At 32.3% G+C, this 17,949-nt stretch overlaps 1 protein-coding gene across 5 annotated transcripts in view; it reads right to left on the reverse strand.

The window, feature by feature from the left end:
• BBS4 (Bardet-Biedl syndrome 4) overlaps positions 1–17,949 on the reverse strand; it is a 58,445-nt gene that overhangs the window by 36,138 nt on the left and 4,358 nt on the right. For all 5 annotated transcript variants that reach the window (XM_011375553.2, XM_011375543.2, XM_023521816.1 and 2 more), the window contains exon 2: positions 12,805–12,856. In XM_011375553.2, the coding sequence (XP_011373855.1) occupies positions 12,805–12,856 (52 nt within the window). The remainder of the gene's footprint in view (positions 1–12,804; positions 12,857–17,949) is intronic.

The raw sequence follows: 17,949 nt of genomic DNA on the forward strand, positions 1-17,949 counted from the left end.
CATGATACCACTTATGTGTGGGATATAAACCTAAAGCAACAAATGAGCAGGACAAACTAACGGAGACTCATGGACATGGACAATGGACTAGTGGTTACCGGAGAGAAGGGGAAAGGGGAGGAGGGGTGGATGTAGACGGCGGGGGGGGGGGTGCGACGCAGAATTTAAATCATTTCTTCAATTTAGTTAACTAATTAAAATAAGAACGGCTTGTTCTTGAAAAAGTCCTGATAGATTTGGACAAAAATTCCAAATGGAAAGTTGTATATCCCTTCCACAGTTGGCACTCACTACCTTCAAGACTAGAGTCAAACTACAATATGGGATTCTCTGGGATTCTCGAGCTGAGGATGGGAAGGGGGATTGCTGCGGAACAACACCCAAATTCAAACTCAGACCTTCTCAGTCAAAATGCAGCCTACTGATGTCTGTTCAAAGTCTCTCTGCTTGCCAATCCACTTGTGTGAATTCTTCATGTTAAATAAACCACCTTCCTGCCTTCTACTTTCACGTGCCACACTATTTAACTGGAGTGGTGGTTCTCAACCAGGAGCATTTTGCACCCCAGGAGACATTTGTCAATATCTGGAGACGTTTTTGGTTGTCGTGACTGTGTGTGCTGCTAATATCTACTAGGTAGAGGGCAGGAATGCTGTTAACATCCTACGATATATAGGACAGCTCTCACAACAAAATGTCCACAGTGCCAAGGTTGAGAAGATCTGAACTCGATGTTAAAAAGACATCTAAGAATTTCACAGTGAAATGTGAAAGCTTTTTGTTCGAAATACTACTTTGATTTTTAATTTCTCAATTAAGGTTCATTATTCCTTAAGGCTGATATTCTTCATGCTTTCCAAATTTCTATGAGAAACAAACATATTTTAAAATAAAGACCATTATCCTTTCCTTTTTCTGTAACAGTCTATTGGCCTAAAGACAATTTTTCCTCCGGCTAGCTGTGTCTTTATTTTACCTACTTACATTTTATCCATTATTGCTCTGTATCTTGAGCAACGGTGAATAAAACTTGAGTTTACTGCACATTCTTAATTGGAAGCCCAATTTAACATCAGGATTCATAAGAAATTACTAATATTAAACAAAGTTTTATACAAAACAAACTATTTTCTGATATCCTATTCTTTAGCGTCAACCTTGTGTAATATAAAATGTGATTCAGATATTTACACTATTTAAATAAAAATGTTTTTTATCATAAAATGCAAAAGAAGGAAAAAGAAGTAATCAGTAACAGCACTATAAGCAAAGAGTCAGAATAAATACACACACGAAAAAAAGAAATGGAGAACATGATGAAAACGGAAGTGAGCTAGACTGGCTACTGATTCCTAAAATAATACTGTGGGGAAGGGGGACTGTCTGAAAGTTTCCTGTGTATCATTTGCTCCTGTATCCTTACAATTCTTACATCATTTACTTATCTGTTTGCCTATGCTTTGCAACCAGTAGTGATTATCCTCAACTCCACAAAATTTATTCCATATCAGTTGATTAAATTCTATTAATCAATGGTAATCCTATCTCCCTTGTCCATGACTGGCAGGCCTATCAATTAATTGGTCCAATGAAAAAAGTATTCCTAGGAGGTTCTGGGGAAAAAGTTTTCCTGTTTTTAAAAGAGAACAATGGGAAGCCAGGCCATATTTCTGGCATTGAAAAAATAGCAACTGAATGCCACTGGCAGCTGTAATTCAGGAAAAGGTAGGCACTGTGCAGCAGAGTAGAAAGGCAGTAAGAACTCAGGCCTTCATATATCATTGAACTGCTTGAACAACTCTGAAGCTCACTCTAATTCTGGACTTCCTCTAAGATAAAACAGTAAGTTTCCTTATTGTTTAAGCAACTTTGAGTTGAATTTTCTGTTATTTACTCCTGAAAGCAACTCAACTAGAAGTCTTTAAAAGATGAACACATCCTTCATATAGTCCTGTATTCCTTATTTCTCATTTTTATTATATTGTAAACATCATAAAAAATAACATATAGAAAAATGCTCCATATTGATGTTAAGAATGTAAATAGCCATTTGGAAAGAAGCTAGACAGAATTATTAAAATTTAAAACATGCATATTTTTCCAGCAATTCACAAGGACTCATGTACAAGAATGTCCATTACAGAAAACAGTACTGAAAAATTAGAAACAATTTCAATGCTATCAAAAGAGAAAAAACGTGATATGTCCATACTATACAATGTTATATTTAAAAATAATAAGGTGATCTTTACCTACTGATGTGGAAATCCCCCTAAGATATATTGGCCTAGCAAAATATATAATGATAGTTATTATTTACATAAAACACCCACATGACAGTAAACTATATATTTCTAATGCTTTGTACATACACACATATATATACAGTATAAAAGTATGAATGAAGCACATTAACTGGTAACAGTGATTACCTCTGGACTGGATGATGATTTAGAAGTGTTTTAGCTTTCTTGTAGCTGTTCAAACTTTTTACAAGAATAGAATAATATATGCCTGATGTATTTAAAACATTTAAGCAGATTTTAAAATAAAATCTAAGTACCTAAATTTACAAAAAATACAACTCACTATAGAAATTCTGGAAATATGGAAAGGAACAAAGAAAAATTAAAATCTCTCATGTTTATACTACTTACAGATAATCACGGTATCATTTTACCATATTTCTTCCTAATATTTTTATATGTGCATTTTAGGTGAGATAATTATCAACAATTTTACATCCTGCTTTTCAAAAATAAACATTATTTTAAATAGCTGCAAAGTATTCATTTGCATAAGTGATCACATAGCCTTGTTTTACTGTTGAATGTGTAGGTTGTTTCCAATAAATCAGTACTATAAATAATTCTGTAATGAACATATTTGCTTTAAAAAACAATCTTTGAACAAGCCCGATCCCGTCTGATCTCAGAAGCTAAGCAAGGTCAGGCCAGGTTAGTACTTGGATGAGAGACCACCTAGCAAGACCAGGCACTGTAGGGGTAAAAAATAAAAATATAAGGGATTGGAAGTTGACAAGCTCCTTGCAATCTGTGAGGTCAACCAAGGGTTGCCTTGCCTAAAAAATTAAAATAAAATAAAAATACAAAATACAAAATAAAAATCTTGTATATGTTGAGACTATTTTATTAAAACAGATTCTTAAGACAGGAAGTACTAGGTTAAACAATAAGAACGTTTAAAGTTCCTGATACGAACTTTCACTCAGAAGTATTATATCAATTCATATGTGCATATTTCTATGGTACAACGATGCCTAACATGATAATTTTTAACAATAAATAACATCACTCTAGTTCCACATGCTACTTAAAGACTGTGAGGGAAAGAGAATGATGCTTAGCTAAAACTTAATTTCCAAAATTAAATCAACTAATTTAAATCTGCCTTTTCACTAAGGAGAGAGAAAAAATGAATGCTCAAAAAGTCTTGGCTTTTCTTTTTTAATTAATGGCACCGAATAAAGTTTTTTGAGTCAATTTTTAAAGAAAATCCTTTAAAATAATTGAAACATACATCTCTTAGAGACATGTATCAATCACTATTAAAATAGGCCTAACCTCAACAACAAAAAGCAAACAACCCAATTTGGGTAAAGGCTCTGAAGAGACATTTCTAAGAAAATATACAAATGGCCAAAAAGCACATGAAAAGATTTTTAACAATCTTAGTCATTATAGAAATATAAGTCACAACCACAATGAAATACCACTTCACACCTGCTAGGATAGCTATTTTAAAAGAAAAAGAAGCAGCAGAAAATAACAGTGTTAGTAAGGATGTGGAGAAACTGGAGTTCTTGTACACTGCTGGCAGGAATGAAACATGGTGCAGCTGCTGTGGAAGACAATTTGGTGGTTCCTCAAAAAGCTAAACATAGAATTACCGTATGATCCAACAATTTCTTTCCTAAAAAGGAATTATATACCCAAAAGAAATCAAAGTAGGAACTCAAACAGAAACCTGTAAACCAATGTTTGCTGCAACATTATTCACAACAGCCAAAGGTGGAAACAACCCAAGTGTCCATTAACAGATGAAGGAACAGACACAATATGGTACATACATACATTGGAGTATTATTCAACCTTAAAAAGAAATGAAGTTCTGACACATGCTACAATATAGATGAAACATTGTACTAAGTATAATAAACCAGACACAAAAGGACAAATATTGTATGATTCCGCTTACATGAAATATCTAGAATAAGCAAATTCATTGAAATAGAAGTTATCAGAGACTGGAGGGGAAGGGGAAATGGAGAGTTTTTGCTTAATATGTAGAGTTTCTGTTTGAGGTAACTGATGAAAGAATTTTGGCAATAGTGATGATGGTTGCACAACATTGTGAATATAATTAACGCCACTGGACTGCCCACCTGAAAGAGGTTAAAATAACAAATTTTATATTATATTTTTTTACTATCATTAAAAAAATAATAATGTGACATACCAAAACCAATGAACTGTACAGTTTAAATGGGTAAAGTGTATGATTAAAAAGAAAAAATGAGGCCTATCTATATGTGAATGAACAACTTGTTATATCCTTGTGGATTTAATTAGAAAGGCTATCTCCATGAGAACTCCTTTGTAAAAACATTTTATTTTAAATAATTTCAGGTTTATATAAAAGCTGAAAAAATAATGCAAAGAATTCCTATAAAACCTTTACCCATAGTCCCCAAATATGAAGTTTACCCAATTTTATCATTCTCTATATAAATTTTTCAAAGTTAGAGACATGATTTCCCTCTACTCTAAATAATTTTTTCCTAAAAAACAAAAATATTCTTACATAACTTCACTAAAATTATCAAAATTAATGCTGATATAATACTAGTATCTACTCTACCATCCTTATTCAAATTTTAACAAATGTTCTAAAAATTTCCATTGTAGAGAAACAGTCTAATTCTAAAATATTTTTTAAAAGATGTTCTGCTCTAGAATAAAATCTAAGGCCAGGTGTTGCATTTAGCTGTCGTGTGTCTTTAGTTGTCTGCGTTTTTTTTTAAATGCAGGCTTGTTATTTTGTAGACTATCCCTCAATCTGGGTGTGTCTAGTATTTCCTCATGAATACTAAAGGTATTATTTTTGGCAGAAATGCCACAGTATCGATTTAGAAGGCACTAGATTTGTCCCATTACTGTGTTTAACTTTTTATCACTTGGTTAAGGTGGTGTTTGGTAGGCTTTCCACTATAAAGATACTACTTTACATAAAAAAGTATATGGAACGGTCTTAACAAGTCCTTCAGAAGGCAAAACCTTCAACTGAGGACTTGGGGGTTAAGAAGGGAGAATACATTAAACTCAGAGTCACTGGATAGAATAGCAACGAGATTCACTTCGGTGAAAATGACGACACATCTCAAGAAACTCAAAGAATTACACTATCAAAGTCAGGGAGTGCCAATGAATTCACTCAGGTTTCTCTTGAAAGGTCAGAGAATTGCTGATAATCACACTCCAAAAGAACTAGGAATGAAGGAAGATGTGACTGAAGTTTATTAGGAACAAACAGGGGTCATTCGACGGTTTAGATATTTTTTATTTTTTTTCTTTTCCCTCAATTCTTTATTTTTATTTTTAAATATACTTCTTTTGTAATGTGGTGTTCAAAACAGTATTGAAAACCGGCACCCCATTTCTTTAAAACATCTGGTATTTTGAATTTTAGTGCCCATTGTTCATTATTATTTATTTCCACTGTGTCGATTTTTTGGTGATCAAACCTCAGCCCCCTTCATATTGCTCTTTGCTTTTTAAATATTACATGTGTACACAGAGAGGCCACCTTTTTCAGGACTGTGCATTTTCAGGCTTAAAAACGAGCAACACAAGTGTGCAAAATGACTTTCTAATCAGCCCTGAAGCTCTAGCATGTGATTGCTTCACTCCTGGACTATGACCTTCAGTGGAAGATGGAAGTTTTTCAGAGAATTGAAATGTGGAAAAATGACCTTTCCTTAACTGGAAGCTACTTTTAAAATCTGAAGTTCTGGATCAAAAGAAGAATATCAGGTTGAAGTTAAGATAACAGAGTGAGAGTAAAGACTACCCCCAAAGATGGCTTCACTGAAGAGAAAGCATTTTAAGAGTAAAGAAAAATCTTGTCAGTTCCCAGAAAAGTTCTAATTTTCAGTAGCAGTTAATAAAGTTATTCATGCAGAAGTGTGTACAACAGAACACTGCTCTTATTTTATTTGTACATTTTTGCCTGGGATATGGGTTTTAAATGGACATTGCACCAGCTTCATTAAAATAAATAAAATATTTGTTAAAAAAAAAAGTATATTATGGAGAGGTACTTAGAGACTTATGTCAATATCCTGTTTCTCATCAAACTTTCACCAACAGTCATCTTTATATTGTGTCTCACCCATTTTTCTATTGAGTGTTTGCTCTCCTTCCCCCAAGCCCCCAAGTGTTAAGAGTTCTTTATATACTAGTGATATTAGCCATTTATCTGTGATATATGTTGCAAATATGTTTACTCAGTATGTTCTCTTTTGTCTTTATTGTGAAAAAATATTATGGAGTTACAGTTTTTACTTTTATTGCCTCTGGCAATATTTTCTTTCAGTACATGCATGGTTATGTATTTTACATTTAGATCTCTAATCCATTGAGAGTTTATTCTTGTGTATGGTGTGAAGTATAAATCTAATTTTTTCATCAAAATAGCTTTCCAGTTGAGCCAGCACTGTTTATTAAAAAAAATATCTTTACTTCAGTAATTTGAGAAGCCATATACTTTATCAAACACTAAATTGCCAAATGTATTCGAGTCTATTTCTGGACTTCCTTTGTTCTATTCCACTGGTTTCTTTTGTAATCATGTACCAGTACTATACTGTTTTAATTAGAGAGGCTTTATAATATTTTTAATATCTGTTAGGGAAAATTGTGAACTTTATGCCAATAAATCTGACAACTTAGATGAAATGGAAAAATTCCTTGAAAGACATAAACTACCAGAGTTCAATCAACAACAAATAGATAACCTGTTCAGTCTTATATCTATTAAAGAAATTGAATTTGTAGTTAAAAGCATTTCTACAAAAAAAACTCCAGGCCTAGATGGCCTCATGGGAGCATTCCAACAAATATTTAATGATGAAACTAGTTGGTTTTCTACAAACTTTTCCAGGAAACTAAAGAGGAGAAACTATTTCTCAAATGATTTATGAAGTAGTCAGCATTACCTATATCAAAATCAAACAAAAACAATAAGGAAAGAAAGCTACATACCAATATCCTTCAGGAACACTAATGTAAAAGTTCTTAATAAAATGTTAGCAAATCAAACCCAATAATACAGAACAAGAAAAGCACATAATATCTGAGTTTTATCCCAGGAACACAAGGCTGGTTCAATATTCAAAAACTGATCAATGTAATTCACTATATTGATAAATTAGAAAAACCATGTGATCATCTCAATAAATGAAGAAAGAGTACTTGACAAAATTCAACATCCATTCATGGTAAAAAGCTCTCAGTAAAGCAGGAAGAGAAGGAAACTTCTTCAACCTAATAAAGGGCATTACATAAAACAGCGCTAATATCATACTTCATGGTGAAAAAAAGAATGTTCTGTTATGAACAAGGTTCTCACTGCTCCTATTCAACAACATACTGAAGGTCCTAGCCTGTACAATTAGCTAAGAAAAAGGTAAGTGAAAGGCATACAGAATGGAAATGAAGAAAAACCTCTATTCAGATAACATCACTGTCTACAATTTTAAAATACCAAGAATCTAACAAAAAGCTACTAGAATAAGTGAGTTCACCAAGGTTGAAGGAAGCAAGGTCAATATATAATCATATTTCTACATATTAACAATGAAAAATAGGAATTGAAATAAATAAGAATTTACATGTACTGTAGCATCAATAAACATGAAATACTTAAGTCTAAATTTAACAAAATATGTGCAAGATCACTATGCTGAAACTACAAAATGAAATAAAAAACACCTAAATCAAGAGACATATATTATGTCCATGAATTTAAAAACTTAATATTGTTAAGATGTCAATTCTCCCAAACTGATCTATAGCTTCAATGCAATTGTTATCAAATTTTCAGAGGATGTATTATAGAAATTAATAAGCTGATTCTAAAACTTGTATAAAAGGCAAAGAAACAAGAGCAGCCAAAACAATTATTTTAAAAAAAGAGGGTAGAGGGTTAACACCACCTGATTTGAAGATTTACATAAAGCTATAGTAATCAGTGGGCTATTGGCAAATAGATAAAAATACAAGTAAGTAGAAGAAAATAGTACAGAAATAAATCCACAATTACATGGTCAATTGATTTTCAACAAAAGTACAAAGCAAAATCAGTGAAAAGAAATTTTCAATAAATGGTGCTGAAAGAGTTAGATATCTATAATTAAAAAAAAACCTCAATCTATACTCTGCACTATTTATAAAAATTAACTCAAAATGGATCATAGACACAAATGTAAAACATAAAAGTATAAAACTTCTAGAAGAAAACATAAGAGAATATCTTTGTAACATTGGGTTAGGCAAACAGCCCTTAGATGTGATTCATAAAAGAAAAAAACTGATAAACTGGATTTCATAAAAATTATAAATATCTGTTCTTCAAAAGCCACTGTTAAAAGCATGAAAAGACAAGCCTTGGTCTGAGAGCAAACATGTGCAAACTACCTATCTGATAAACATTATCTTGTTTCCAGAATACAGAATATATGAAAATACTCTCAACATTTAATAAGAAAACATTAGATGCTCCATTAAAGAAGGTATAGAGATTGTGATAAGCACATGAAAAGATGTTCCACATCAATAGTAATTTGGAAAATGCAAATTAAAACAAGATATCACTGCACATTCACTAGAATAGCTTTAAAAAGAAAAAAAAAACTGAAAATACTGAGTGCTGATGTGGATGTGGAGTAAGCTTTCATACTTTGTATATGGAAATACAAATGGTATAACTACTCTGAAAAACATTTTGGCAATTTCTAATAAAATTAAATATATACTCACAATAGTATCCAGCAATCCCACTCCAAGGTACTTACACAAGTGAAATGAAAACTTCTTCACACAAAACCCTCTAGGCAAACGTTTATAGCAGCTTTATTTGTTAGAGCCAAGAAATGGAAAACCCAAATGTCCTTCAATTGGTGAATGGATGAATAAAGTATGGCATAAGCACAGAATTTAATACTACTCATCAATAAAAAGAAAGAGACACACAACGACATGGATAAATCTCGAAAACATTATACTAAATGAAAAAAGGCCAAAGTTTACATACTGTATGACTCCATTTATATGACATTCTAGGAGAGACAATAGTATAGGAAGGAAAAAAAAGATTAATGGTTGCCAGAAATAAGGAGTGGAAAAAGTGGTTTACCACAAAGTCAAGCTGAATTTGTAAAGGTGATTAAACTGTTCTAATTCTTGATTGTCATGGTGGTGGTTACATGACCATTTTCATTTGTCAAAATTATGAGAACTTTATACTAAAAAACGGTAAATTTTAGTGTATGTAAATTATACACTAATTACCATGCAAACACTAGTCAAAACAAAATTGGAACAGCTGTATTGTTATCAAAGTAGACTTCCAACAAGGATGATTAACAGAGATAGAAGAGGAACATTACATAATGATAAGAGGGTCAATTTATCAAGAAATCAAACAATCATAAACGTACATGCATCCAATAATAGATCTTCAAAATACACAAAGTAAAATGTAATAGAACTGAAAGTAGAAACAGGCAAATCCATAATTACATTTGTATACTTCCATACTCTTCTCTCATTAAGGATATCTGTATCTATATCAGCAAGGATATTAATATCTATATCAGTAAGTATATTGAAGAACACTATAAAATGACTTAATTGACATTTATAGAATACTCCAACAAGAGCAGAATACACATTCTTTTCAAGGCACATGGAACATTCACCAACGCAGACCACGTTTTGAGTCATAAAGCAAACCATATAAAAGTATGTTCTCTAACCACAATAGAATTAACCTAGAAATCAGTAACAAAAAGACAGCTAGAAAAATCTCCAAAACTATGGAACTAATCAATAACTTTCTTAATAGTGCATGGGTCAAAGGGAAACACAAAGGAAATTTTTAAAATATTAAGAATTGTATAAAAGTTAAAATATAACACTTGAAATGTGTATGAATCAAAAAGTGTTTTTGACACTTAGTATTTTGTTGAAAAGAAGATCTTAAATCAATACTAAGTTTCTACCTTAAAAAATGCAAAAAGAAGAGCAAATTAAACACAAGAAAATATTAGATAAGAGCAGAAATCAATGAAATTAAAACAAAAGCAATAGAGAAAAAAACAATGAAATCAAAAGCTGGTTCTCTGAAAAGATCAATAAAGTGCATAAATCTCTAGCTAGAATGATCAAGAAAAAGAAGTACATTACCAAAAGCAGCAGAGAGATCACTGCTATACATCCTACAGATATTAAAAATATAGGAGTATTTTGAACTTTATGCCAATAAATTTGATAACCGAGATGAAATTACATTCTAGCAAACATCTAAGAAAGAAATAACACTGACTCTATACAAAATATTCCAGGAAATATTTCCCAACTCATCTGAGGCCAGCATAACCCTGACACCAAAAACAGATGAAAGCATTGCAAAAAAAAAAAACAAACTATAAACCAACATTCTTCATGAACAGAGACACGAAAGTCTTTAACAAAGTATTAGCAAACTGAATCCAGCCAAATATAAAAAGGTTAACCATGTGGGATTTATCTCATGATCATGTGGGATTTATCCCAGGAATGCAAAGTTGCTACAATATTCCAAAATTCAATCAATGTAGTCTATCATATCAATAGATAAAATTATGGGTTATGAAAGCCAGAAATTAAGGGTAGGTTAGTGGTACTGCAAATGTAATAAAACAGAGTGCCCAAAAGGCAATGCAACCTTGAGCTGGACTAACATATAAAAAATCTAGATACAGAGATTTTACCTTCCAGACATTCCGTGTGGCCCTGTTCACACGACGCCTGGAATATTCTATTTAGTCCTGAATTCTATACTTCTGGGAGGGCCAATGCATTTTTGCCACAAACCAAAGCAATAATAGCAAAGAGTTCTAAATATCTTATGTCTTCAAGGACGTTAAGAAACTAGAAATGTTTAACCTTCAGAAGAAAGGACCTAGGCAGCATACACCACACTTCAATTATTTGCTTTTATTCTATATACCCTGAACACTGTCAATTCCCTGATGGCAGTATCCATGCTCTATTTATTTTTGTATTCCAAACATCTATCACTGGTCCTGGAATCTGGTAAGTACTTAAATTTATGAGAGGTTCAAAAGCAGTAAAAGCTAAACTTTAATAATAGAAATCAAAAAGTAGTTGCTCTGCAGTGGGGAAGGGAGAAAGAACTGATTAAAAGGGGCATTACAGCATTGTTAAATTTTGTAGCATAACATGTCAAATGTGTCCCTTTACCACATAGCTATAAACTTTGTATATCAGCCTAGATTGGGCATGGGCCAATTCTTGATTGGTGTGTACTAATTACAATTGTTCTGGACTGGGAAGCAATCAAACCACTGGGTTTGACTCAAAGAAGTATGGAAAGAATTTGGAAATCATGATCAATCAAGACAATCATGATACCCACTAGCCCCACCTAACTAGCCAAATCACCTTGGTGATTAAATGAAGTGATAGATATCACAGCAAGATGATTCTCATGCCCAGATATGGTGTAAGAACTATTAACAATTATGTTAAATATTGGCAGAATTACATCTAAATTTCACAAATAATCTAAATTACAGTTGTATTGTCCTTTCGATGAAAAATGTATTCCTGAAAAACTCTCCAAAAATAAATTCCTGAGAGCCAATCATATTTTCTAACAACTTGCATGATAACTTCAAAGAGTAAAAGAAATACCCCAAGTAAACGAAACAATTTATTGATAAAATCAACTTTAAAACTCTTAGCAGACAATAAGAATACATGTGCTTGCTGTAAAGGAAGTATAGCCTAGTGACAATAACTCAGGTATGCAGACAAGAGCTATACACAAGACCATGAGCAAGTCATGCCCCTCCCACTCAGCCTTGGTTTCCTTATCTAGAAAATAATAAAATAGATGCTCTCTTCTGATAAAAAGTCAGTATTTTCTAATGCCTGATGAGTAGCTAGGACACTCAGTCCATTAGACATGGGAGAATAGCTAATATACGTAGACACCTACAACCAGATGCAAACCCTCCTAAGACTTTATAGGTTAACAAATTAAGGAATCCTGTTCCTCTAAATAAAATATATATCATGTCTCTATCAGAGTGTAAAATACAATTCTTTACAGCATAGGTCCTCACTGAGTTAAGCTTCCCAGACACAATTTTTATAAAACCTCACACTTACTTAACACACAAATGAGATTATTTGAGGCCTGTTATGTACTTATGGGAATTTTAGAGTGGTTTTTCCACAAGTAGAAAATGACTACATGTTTGCATAATAACAAACTCCATTAAAACGCATTTACAGGTAAAATCAATTCCCTAATATCTAACAACTCCTTAAAATAAAAGCTAGATATGGCAGAACATTTAGACTTAAACTGCTTTTACCAACAATCACATTTTTAAAAAGCTCTAATCTCTAATCCATATAAGAACAGAATAAAGAAACCATAAGGCAGAGAAATCTGTGCAAATATACACATACAATGAAATTGTATACAGACCTTTTTTTAGCCGGGGTTTTTGAGATTCAGCAGATGCAGTAAACTGAGTTCTCTGAAATGAAATAAGTCTATGTTAAAGCACCACCATAAATCTTGCTAATTTAAGGAAGCATTCAAATAATAATCATCAGTAGCTCTCTAATCATGTAATTAATCCATTAACTGCATACAGTTCCAAAAAACTATTTTGAATATAGTTTAAAAACAAATGTCAAGTCGTAGTTTTGTTATACAAACTATTAAAAATATAAAATATTTACAATATATACTTATAATGTATATTTATAATGTATAATTATAATGCATGATAAAATGTGCACATGTACCAAGTTCTTAGACACTACATATTAGTATCACACTTAATGCTATACTTAGCAGCCAAACCAAAAAAGTGATAACTTTAATGGAGCTTATGAGGTCTAGAAACTGCCTAGCACTCAATACTCAGAGTTTTTATTTAAGAGACACATACATAATAGATAATACTTTACACTACGACTTTGGAGAAAATCTTCATATATATTTTTCTTATATCTACCTCCTATGTTTGATACATGACATGAGCAAAAATAATGGTTGAAAATTTCCAGAAGTAATGAGAGACTAATCTTTAGATTCTAGATGTTCAACCAATCCTGAGCACGTTAAATGAAAATAAATCCACATTTAGATACATCACAAAGACCTGCACCAGAGACAATAAGTTCTTAAAAGCAACCAGAGAAAAACATATCACTATATTACCTACAAAGGACAATTAGATTGATAGCTGACTTCTCAACAATTAAAAATAGAATACAGTATCACATTAAGACATAAAAACAATTCCTCCCAAGTGTCGCTAAGTAAAATGACTGTTAATCTAGACACAAGGTCAGCAAAAACTATGCTCCACAGGTCAAATCCAGTCTGTTTTCATACAGCCCACAAGCTAAAAATGGTTTTTACACTTTTTAAAGGTTTAAAAAAATTTAAAAATATTTCATAACACATGAAAATTACATAAAATTAAATTTGGTGTCAACAAAATTTTATCAGAACACAGTCACACTCACATGTTTACATATTGTCTGTGGTTGCTTTTGCACGACAACAGCATAGTTGAGTTACCTGAGAGAAAGACTATATGGACCATGAAGCCCAAAATACTAAGCACAGGCCCTGTGAAAAACAGTTTGCCAATCCCTGATCAAAATTCTTAGACCAGTCAAAACTAATTTTCAAGAACCATGGCAAATTAAAATGACTTCCAAATAAGAATTCAAAGTTTCTAGACTTACTAAATAAACTTTTAAAGGATATATACATTACGAAAAAGGAAAATAGCCCCAGAATGAAGGAGTGGAACAAGAAAAGGAAGTAGTAAAACATGAAAATATTCTAAGTATCTAGTAACTAAATAAAATAAATACACAAAAATTATAATTTGTTATACACCAATGATGAACTTTTGGAAAGAGATATTAAGGAAACAATTCCATTTACAATTGCATCAGAAACAATCCCATTTACAATTGCATCAAAAACAATAGAGTACCTGGGAATCAAATTAACCAAGGAGGTAAAAGACGTGTTGTCAGAAAATTATATATAGATCACTGAAAAAAGAGAGTGAAGATACAAACAAATGGAAGCATATACATGCTCATGGGTTAGAAGAATCAACATCATTAATATGGCCATACTACCCAAAGCAATCTATAGATCCAATGCAATCCCTATCAAAATACCAATGGCATTTTTTAGAGAGCTAGAACAAAGAATCCTAAAATTTATATGGAACCATAAAAGACCCCAAGTAGCCATGGCAATCTTGAGAAAGAAGAACAAAGTTGGAGGTGTCATACTACCTGATATCAAACTATAATACAAGGCTACAGTAATCAAAACAGCATGGTATTGGCATAAAAACAGATACTGATTAATAAAACAGAATAGACAGCTCAGAAATAAATCCATGCCTATACACTCACTTAATATATGACAAAGAAGGCAAGAATACACAATGGGGTAAAGAAAGTCTCTTCAATAAGTGGTGCTGGGAAAATTGGACAGGTACTTGCAGAAGAGAAACTGGACCACTTTCTTACACCATATACTAAACTCAAAATGGATTAAAGATTTAAATGTAAGACCTAAAACCATAACATTTCTAGAAGAAAACACAGGCAGTAAACTCTGATATTGCTAACAGTAATTTCTTTTCAGATATATCTCCTCAGGCAAGGAAAACAAAAGAAAAAATAAACAAATGGGACTACATCATACTAAAAAGTTTTTGTACAGAAAAGGAAACCATCAACAAAACAAAAAGACAACCAACTGAATGGGGAAAGATATTTGCTTATGATGCATCTAAGAAGTTAATATCCAAAATATATAAGGAACTCATACAACTCAACAACAAAAAAACAAACAATCCAATTAAAAAATGTACAGAAGACCTGAACAGATATTTCTCCAAAGAGGAAACAGGGATGGCCAATAGACACATGAAAAGATGCTCAAGGTCACTAAGCATCAGAGAAATGCAAATTAAAATCACAGAATGGCTATTATCAATAAATCAAAGAACAAGTGTCAGCAAGAATGTGGAGAAGAGGGAATCCTCATACACTGTTGGTGGGATTGCAAATTGGTAGAGCCTGTAGGTTTCTCAAAAAATTAACAATGGATATACTTTTTGACCCAGCAACTGCACTTCTGGGTATTTATCCAAAGAAAACCAAAACAATAATTTCTAAAGATCTATGCACCCCTATGTTCATGGCAGCACAACTTACATTAGCCAAGATACGGAAGCAACCTAAATGCCCATCAACAGACAACTGGATAAAGAAGTTACGGTTCATATATACAATGGACTATTATTCAGCCATTAAAAAAAGTGAAATCCTACCATTTGCAATGACATGGATGGACCTAGAGGTTATTATGCTGACTGAAATAAGTCAAAGATAAATACCCTATGATTTCACTTATATGCTGAATCTAAGGAACGAAAAGAACAAACTAATCAAAAACAGACTCACAAATCTAGAAGACAATCTGGTGATGGCCAGAAGGGAGGGAGGATGGGGGGGCCAGGAGAATGGGGTGAAGGGTTAAAGAAGTACAAATTAGTAGTTGATAAATGGTCACAGGAATAAGGAGCACGGCATAGAGAATGCAGTTAGCATTAATGTTATGGCTAGGCGGAGAGCCAGCCATAGAGGAGAAAAATGTCTAGCCAATTTACTGTACACATGAAACTAATAATAAAATTTTTTAAATAGTAAAATTTGTGGTGTTGAATTGAGAAATATAAAAACTACAAAACTGAACAACAATGGTATGCACTGGCAGAAGGCAATAGGTAATAAAACATTCAATGATCCTTATGTTATTCAGATTTAAGTTTAAACTTTATGTATGTATTATTTTAAAAACTGGGGTACGCACTAAAGGAAGACTAAAGAATAGAGTATATAACTTACAAGGAATGAAATGAGATGAGCACAAGGGAGAGAAAAATAAACTCAGCCAAAGGTAGGGAGGGCAAGGAAAAAAAGAAGAGAAAAATGAAACTGTCCAATTAAGAGACAGATTACGAGGATAATTTTTTTTAATCTAAATGTATGCTATTTGTAGAGACACACCTAAAACATAAGGAAAAAGAAAAACAAAGTAAAATAATGGCAAAAGATACACTAGGGAAATAGAAACAAAAAGAAAACCAAAGTAGAAATATTAACATATGACAAAATAGACTTCAAGACAAAAAGCTTTATCAGGGAAATTAAATTAAATTTAATAAACTGAAGACTAAAATGGCAAAGGCAAATTTTAAATCCTTTAGAAAAAATATAAGATTTATGTCAAACAAGATATAAAACACAAATCAATTAAGAAAAGATCTAACAGAAAGAGAAATTAAGAAAACCCATTTATAATTGCATCAACAAGAATAATATACCTACAAATAAATTTAACCAAGAGGTAAAAGACACATACTGGAAAAACCGAGGACACTGAAGAAACTGACGAAGATACAAATAAATAGAAGGATATACCTCACTCATGGATAGGAAGAATTAACATCATTAAATTGTCCACATTACCCAAAGCAATTCACAGAGTCAATGCAATCTCTATCAAAATACCAATGGCATTTTCACAGAACTGGAACACATAATCTTAAAATTTATATGGAACCACAAATGACCCTGAACAGCCAAAGTAATCTTGAGAAAGAAACATAAAGTTGGAGGTATCACAGTCCAGATGTTAAACTGTACTACAAAACTATAGTAATCAAAACAGCATGGTACTGACATAAAAACAGATACCTTGATTAATGGAACAGAATAGAGAGCCCAGATATAAAACCACACTTATATGATCAAAATTTGCCTTTGCCTATGACAAAAGAGGCAAGATTATACAGTGGGGTAAAAACAGTCTTGTCAATAAATGATGCTGGAAAAATTGGACAGATACACGCAAAGAAATGAAACTAGACCCTTTTCTTATACCATATACAAAAATAAACTCAAAGTGGATTAAAGACTTAAGAGTAAAACTTGAAGCCATAAAACTCCTCAAAGAAAACATAAGCAGTAAACTCTGTGACACTGCTCTTAGCAATATTTTTTTAATACATGTCCTTAGGCAACAGAAACAAAAGAAAAAATACATGGGAGTACATTTAACTACAGCTTCTGCACAGCAAAGGAAACCACCAACAAAACAAAAAGACAACCCACTGAATGGAAGAAGATATTCACCAACAATATATTTGATAAGGGGTTAATATCTAAAATATATAAGGAACTCATACGACTTCACATCAAAACAAAACACCGTAACTCCATTAAAAAATGGGCAGATGCCCCGAACAGACATTCTCCAAAGAGGACATACAGATGACCAATAGACATATGAAAAAATTCTCAACAACACTACTCATCAGAAAAATGCAAATCAAACTCATAATGAGATATCACCTCACTGCTGTCAGAATGGTTATCATCAAACAACAAGTGTTGTACAGAAAAGCATAAATTGTTAGAAACAACTTAGAGTTTCCCATAAGTAATAAAGTTGAAGATGTACTAACCATGACCCCGCAATCCATTTGTAGAAATACTCTAGAGAAACTCTTAC

This window comes from Pteropus vampyrus, unplaced genomic scaffold (genome assembly GCF_000151845.1).
Source record: "Pteropus vampyrus isolate Shadow unplaced genomic scaffold, Pvam_2.0 Scaffold10, whole genome shotgun sequence".
Classification (NCBI taxonomy): domain Eukaryota; kingdom Metazoa; phylum Chordata; class Mammalia; order Chiroptera; family Pteropodidae; genus Pteropus; species Pteropus vampyrus.